This window comes from Nymphaea colorata, chromosome 12 (assembly GCF_008831285.2).
Source record: "Nymphaea colorata isolate Beijing-Zhang1983 chromosome 12, ASM883128v2, whole genome shotgun sequence".
NCBI classification, from domain to species: Eukaryota; Viridiplantae; Streptophyta; class Magnoliopsida; order Nymphaeales; family Nymphaeaceae; genus Nymphaea; species Nymphaea colorata.
The window spans coordinates 23,006,468-23,013,981 of record NC_045149.1 but is presented as its reverse complement, the minus strand read 5'-3'; the positions used below and the strand labels follow the sequence as shown (position 1 = coordinate 23,013,981).

General features: G+C 39.8%; 1 protein-coding gene across 1 annotated transcript; it reads right to left on the bottom strand.

Annotated features, from left to right (window-relative positions):
* Positions 1-1,222: 1,222 nt before the first annotated feature.
* Positions 1,223-5,213, bottom strand: LOC116265966 (metacaspase-1-like). Its single transcript, XM_031646987.2, has 5 exons — positions 4,242-5,213; positions 3,599-3,929; positions 2,688-2,808; positions 1,649-1,855; positions 1,223-1,556 (listed from the first exon to the last, which is right to left on the bottom strand). The coding sequence occupies exons 1-5, from the start codon at positions 4,627-4,629 to the stop codon at positions 1,497-1,499; spliced, it is 1,107 nt and encodes a 368-aa protein (XP_031502847.1). The 5' UTR covers positions 4,630-5,213; the 3' UTR covers positions 1,223-1,496.
* Positions 5,214-7,514: the final 2,301 nt, after the last annotated feature.

Sequence of the window (7,514 nt, the reverse complement as noted above, 5' to 3'; positions counted from 1 at the left end):
CATGGTTCAGACCACAGCAAACCCCATTTCTGTCCTTTGTCTCTCACTCTTGTCAATCTTTCATGTGAGAGCAAACACCATGTGAGAGCAAACACCACGAAGACTTCCATTGCATGGGAGGAAGAAACTGGGGAAATTTTTTTTTTATTGACATATCGGCGCCCCTTACAAATTCAAAAGTTCTGCCGCTTAACCCGAATTTTCTGGCTCTGCCCCTATTTGGCTCTCTCATATTTCTCCCCACAGTAGGCGGCGACGAAAGTCTTGATGGTTCAGGTTAGAGCAACCTCCAATTCTGTCCTTCGCCTCTCACTCCTGTCTCTTCCTCTTCAGTTTCATCAAGAAACCGAAGAGGAAGACGAGAGTGAGCGACAAAGGACAGGAATGGGAGCTCCTCTAGCCTGGACCATCAAGACTTCCGTCGTCGCATGAAGAGGAAGAAACCAAGGAAAGAGACAAGAGTGAGATGCGAAGGACAGAATCAGTGGCTGCTGTGGCCTAAACCATTAAAACTTCCATTGTCGCCTACCACTGGGAGATAAGAGAGCGCCAAGATAAATACAATGAGATATATGTATAAAAGGTGCACGAAAGCGGCATGGCGAGGCGAGGCGAAGGTATATAGGGGAGTAACAGGGAGTTACCGGTATATATTAAACGAAAGGTTTTCAAAAAATTTGTGGTCTGGTTCAAAAAGCACATCCATGGTGGAACAATGAAAAGGGGTGAAACTGCTGCGTATTGATCTGTTAGCATGCTCCATATTGGATTATTAGTTTTATGTGTCTGATCTAGTTCCAGGCAAATCTTGCGCTGTATTTGTTACCTTCCAACCAGTTTCATCGGTATGAGGTGTCGACATCCCGTTGCTATTGCGTGATGATATTATTAGATTGGAGACAGAAGATGCCTCTGACCATATATATAACAGAGCAAATATTTGATATGTTAATGTGAAAATAAAGAAACATGAAAGAACACCGACTTGGTTGTGAACTTTTTCAAAAGCTTAAGGGAACCCGTGTTAACTTAAGCTTGTCAGTTTCCCTCAGGAGTCCTAGCTCTAGAATTTGATGGGTTTGCTGTTGTCAATAAATGCATAACCAGGTAGGAGAAGCTATTGGCGACTTCAAGAAGCGTGCTAATTGAGCATGTAATAGTAAAGCACACAAGGGGCACCTGAAATATACTATGATAATCCGCTAGATCGGCTTGTCACCAATGAAAAAACAGATTGCACAGATGTTTTCTCTCATAGAAATGCAAGCATGACAAAGGAATTATGCAAATTACATCTGATATTCCTTGAGTTCCATAATACTCATTCCTTATAGAACGCTCCCTAAAGAGTTTGGATGTAGATAAGCATGAGCGTGGACTTTGTAGAACATCAGCAGAAGTTGCAGAAGAACATTCAGACTCGAAACAGACTACAGACAGCATGGCCATTGACAGATTATAAACGATGGCATTAAAGCCTTCCTGCAAGTGGATTATCAAAGATAGAATGGCTTTGAGTACACATCAAACGCTTCACTGGAGCTCAGCTGTGGCTCCTGCACAGAAAAAATGACAAAAATTTGACCAACGTATAGAAGCAAGTTAATGAGAGAAATGAAAGAGCACTCCATCATCAGAGGTTCATCACCTGGGTCAGACTTCTAACTTCGTTGCCACCCGTAAGAAGCATTATGAGAAGGGTTGTGAGAGGAGCACCATCAATTTCAGTATCTGCATTATGTATTGCATTTCTCATTGCATTCAGTAGACTACCATATGTAGCTCCGGCTCCACGCTCAATTGCCTGAATGAAGCTGTAAGTCATGGCACCAGCACTGATAACTTCGGCGAGAGCCTGAATCCGTATCAAATGCAAGTTAGTCTAAAATTTGCAAGCAGCACAATGTACATCAAATGCAAGTTAGTCTAAAATCTGCAAGCAGCACAATGTACCATGAACAGATCAAGAAATATGATTCAACACTTTGAATTATACATGCAGAATGGAAAAGCTTAGCTATCTATGAGCAGCACAAGATGATAATTAAACAAAGACAGTATATATATATATATATATATATATATATATATGAGAGTGAGAAATTGGAAAAAATCAGACACTGAGGTCAGGGATAAAAACCAGACTCATTGATTTTTTGTTAAAAAACTATTTTAAATAAAATATAAAGATCTTAATATGTTTATAAAGACTATTTCGATATAAAACATGCTTGATTTAAGTAGTTTTAATGAAAAATGTTGACTTTTTTATTATAATGTCATTGGGGCCACTCATTTTTTTTTATTATAAAAAACCATTAAAGTCTAACAAATGATCAAAGTAGTACATGTTTTGCATCAACTCATTTTTAAGATCATATCAATAACGTTAGATTGCAAAAAAGAAATTTTAAAAAATCAAAATAACAGGGTCTTGTTTTTATCACTGGCCTAAGTGTTTGGTTTCTAGCAATATATATATATATATATATATATATATATATATATATATATATATTGATTCTATGGTCTGCCCCAAGTTCTATATATATTATGTAGTGATTCTACGGTATTGGCAATGTATTACTTGTGGAGTTCCAAAGCAAGGAGTTCCCCGAAGCCAGAAACAATGGACAAGAAACAAGAACGACAAGAGGATTGAAGCAAACTGACTAGCATGAAATTACCGAAGTATCTGCAGAGTTCTGATGATCATCACAACCACTAATTGAAATAACCTCACCACCATTTGTTCCTTTCCAGATACCTGATGGGGGATTATGGTCCTCCCATCCATACCGTCCATTCCTGTAATCATGAAAGCAAGGCAGTTGACACTTGATAATTCATTGATCCAGCAGAAAACTCTAAAAGCTTTTGACATAAGCTGCAGCTAACACCTGGAACACAAAGCTTTTCGTGGAAAAATTCAAATACCGAAGGTCTAGTCAAGCATGTTTGAACACACTAGAAAAACATGACATGCAAATAAAACAAGCAAATGGTGCAATTTATGGGCAAAAAGCTGCTTCCTATGATGATAAATCAAATAGAAAATGTACAGTTACATTTGTACAAGTAAAATCCAGAGAAGGGCCACAATGAATTGAAAATCCTTGCTTCCTTTGCATAGCTGATGTTTCCCTGTGAGAACTGTGCAGATTATTTTCTTCATATTTAATCTGTTTTCCTGTCCTTTAAGCAATCAATTAAAATTTATACCAGAAATAAGAAGTATCACCTCATAAGAGAATCAACCTTGGGAAACTCAGTCAAGATCTAAGACATGCAAAAACACAATATTTCTGCATCTACCAGATGTCCATAACCAAAACCATAATAACAGATATGGTGTAGTCTATTATTCTTTCAAAAAATTGATGGTTTTAACTGTTATTGCTGTCAGGAGTAGAAAACTTTGGACTGGCTTTGAACCATAAGTTTGATTCTTTTTTGCAAAGATCATGGAATGCTGCCTGATGGAATGTAATTAATAGATAATTCATCAGATGAAACACTCGAACAAGTCTCTCGAGAGGTATAGCCTCAGATTCACTGAAAAGAAAAGGTAAAATATCTATAGACCATTCGGACTGACCTATCCATCCTACAAACGAAAGGCAAGTCCAAGGCCGTGCCACTGTGACAACAATCGATAATTGCATGAAGCCTGGCGCCACAAGGAAGCGGTCTGACAAGGGTTGCATTGAGTTCATCATCAACAAGCATTCCTTCTGTTTCAAAGTCCAGAGGACACAGTGTTTCATCGTATCCATCAACCTCATCACCATCAATATCACGGATTTGTGAACCATGACCAGAGAAGTGAAATACCAAGGAATCTCCTGGTTGGCAGCCATGCACAAGCCAAGTCATTGCCCTCCGCAAGTTACGGATGGTTGGTATTTTAGAAGGATCAGTTTCTTCATCTGCAGAACAGGTTTCAGAAAAAAAAATATGAGAACATACAAGAGCTCACCACAAAAGACACAATGCTTCCGAGACAAAAAACAAGGGAAGAATTAACAGAGTAACTGATTTATGCTTCGACTGTCATACTAAAAATTGAAAAAAAAAAGAAGCCATTTGCTGGAAGCAAATGCTACAAATGTGAAAAAGAGAAAGAGGAAGAACTATTTGGGTACATTCTTAGGATCCGATCAAATAGGAAAACCGAGGACATATTCAAGAGAACACAAAGCGATTATCATCAACCATTGGAGAGAGGGAGAGAGAGGAACCGGTGAGCATTAAGATGGAGGACTCCGGGAAATTGAATCGGTTGACGAGGAGGTATTTCATGTACTTGGCATCCTTGATGCACCCCTCGAGCTCGTAGCAGGAGTCACGGTATGATATACCACAAATGACGGCTCTCTTCGGACCATGCGCCGAGGGCAGCGCCGGAGAGTACACCAACGGACTGGAACCTCCAGTTGGGGGCGGTGGTGGGGCGTAGGAGGAACGGGGACCAGGCGAAGGCAAGGAGGAAGAAGGGAGAGGGGGAGGGAACGACGTGGGGTTCGAGATTCTAGAGACGGCATTGCAGGTGGTGCACCTGATGGACTGTGCCCCCGCCGGCAGCCGCAGCGTCTTCCTGCAGTTGGGGCAGTTGACGACCGGCATCATATATCTCTCTCTCTCTCTCTCGAGCCCTGTGCGTTTCCCTTTGCCTCACTGCTCTTCTTCTTCTTCATTTTTATACTACAGTGAGCAGGTGGATAGATTGCAGCGGTGGTGAGGGTAGCCATGGACAATGACAGAAAAATAGTTGGGAATTGTGGTAATTGCAGATGGCAGAGGTGGTGAGGGTGGCCATGGACAATGACAGAGAAATAGATGGGAATGGTGGTAATTGCAGATAGAGGGAGAGATAGAGTTGCCGTGTTATTTGTGGCAGCGTAAAGCGAACGACGGAGGAAGAGGTCAATAGGAGGGAGGAAGAAGGCACCCCACCACTCCCTGTTTCTGTTACTCACTGTCACTGCCAGAACTCAATGACAACGACCATGAGTCCATGACTGACCTCTCAGTCTCTCTCTACATAGGCAGAACGTCGACGACGGTCACTGGGCTCTCTCTCCCTCTCTCTAAAGTCAATGGCGGATCATTTGCCGGAGTGCCCCTGCTGAACAGATGGGAGTTTCCGCGAGAGTTCGACTCCACAGGCGTCGTGTTCGGTGAAGATTATAAATCCAAGCAAGACAATGACATCGTGCGTTCCCTTCACCGTTCCAAATACTGAGAATAATTTACAGAGAGCTACAGAAGTTGTATGGTATTCATGAACAGCTCGCTGAAGGTAGTCTCCTCTTTGATAGACGATGTTTGAAACATCAAGTTGGTCTCCAAATCAGCCAGTTTAATCGAATTAAGATTTTTTTTTTTTTCACTTAAATGAATTGTGAGAAGAGAAAGACAAGACGTCGAAAAGGAGTAAAGTTGATGGGGTTGAAGAGGTCTATGTGCCAACTGCACTCTTGTTCCTTCGTAACTTGGAAAATCTTGATTCAGGGCTTTCAAAAGAAAATAACAGGTTCAAAATCAAGCAAGATCCCCAAACCGATCGTTTCCATCCATGCTCATCGCTTTGTGGTGTATGTGAAACGAGAATATTCAATCTTCTCGAGCCATGCATCCCCCTTACATCCACCATTGTCAATTCACGACATTGTCAATTCATGACAGTCGGAAATGCTCCACTGGCTTTGTCAAACTTCTTCGTCGATGCGTCGATAGAATCTGGCAGGTTTCGACTACCCCTTCTGCGAGATGGAATGCAAAGGCATTCTGTGAGTATGGCAGACACTTGGGGCCTTGTTGCTAGAAAGAAAAATGTACACACAAGTTTACGTGGTTCCGTTTGGTACCTAAATAATTGTGATATGAAAAGAAAAAGGGTAATTCTTTTTTTCTATTAAACAAGCTTTATAATCATTTTATTTTTTTCTCTCAGTTCTATTAATTTTTAAATTATTTTTTATTAATAATAATCTATATTTTATATTCAAAAAGACATATTTTATATTTTAAAAAATAATTTTCTATTAGAATCGGGCTTCGGCCCCAACTTGGGTTTTGGGCATCGGGCCCAAGTTTCAAGTATTGGGCCCAAGCTCAACCTGACTTGTTGTAAGAATTAAGCTGGCCTGAGGCCCATCCCTGCTTCTCTTTCTTTACCTTTTTTTTTTTCAATCATAATTTCATTCCCCTCACTTTCCTTTCCTATATTATTTTTCATCGGTCTTTTGCATTTATTTTTCCTCCATCCAAACAAGGCTAATGGAAGTAGAAAGGTGTGGAATGATATAAAGGTATGTTAGTTCACCTACACTGCCTGCCAAAATCAAATCCCCACCTTGGATAGGATTAAAAAGTGGAGATGTCAATAAGCGAACCCTTGTATGCTTTATGAGAGACTTGAGGAATCAAACGTTCATGCAATTCTATCATGCTCGGTGGCCTAGAAGATATGGGAGCCGGGTGGTTAGTAGATGTAATAACTGTGGATACCAATTGTTGAGGAAATGAATCACAGGGGAAAACCACAAGGATAACACCAATTTGGCTGAGGAAATGCTGAAAAGTGACTTTTCAAAATTGTTTTCTGGCAGCTGTGGAAGGTGAGAAACATTGTGTGGAGGGCTTGCATCAACAGCTATCGAGGCCTAAAATTGGACGAAAGGAAGAGGAAATTGTTATATACGTGGTTGAAGTCAGCTAAGATAAAAGAATGAAAATCTGGAGAAAGTTCTTCATGAGATCATTTGGCAAATAAAATATTAATAAGTATTTTATAAATCTTTCATAAAAAATAAAGCATATTCATAAGCACTTAAGTTAAAATATATTCATAGATGCTTAATTCTAGTATTTCATGAATTCACTTATTCATGAAACACTCAGTTAATAGTTGGAGTCATGATGAAGTCAAATGAAATTGACCAAGGCAGAGGAAAGGAACAAAGGTAATTCCTACGGATAAGTGCAGAAAAAGTTAAATCTTTCAAAACAAAGACTGTAGAAAGCACGGCAATTCTATGATCAGAGTGAGAAGGAATATTCCAAATCGTTGGCAATCAGCATGTAAAAAGTTTGGATATCCTGAAAGTTGAGCCCACAAAAGCAGCTGTAGAACTTCTCAACGGATCTGGAAAGCTGGATGGCAGAGAGGACGGAGGCTGAATGTGTTTCTTGATTTTTGTCTTTCTTTTTTGTTTTAAATACTGGTCTTATTGCCATATGTTTATGTGTGACAGTGAGAGCTACTTAGAATCAACATAGAGAGATTAGGAAGTCACAAGCCAAGAATTTCATGCAGAGAAAAATATTTCCCTCTTTTTTGAAAGTTTTTATAAATAAAAGTCTATTTTCGATTTTTGCATGTTCGTCCCTCCAATCACTTGAGTGAGTAGAAGAAATATTTCATCTTATTGTCTACAAGAGAGTTGAAGCTCTCAATCAACTTCTTCTCTCTAGAATACTGGTTTCAATATCATATGGCCTCGCTCTGA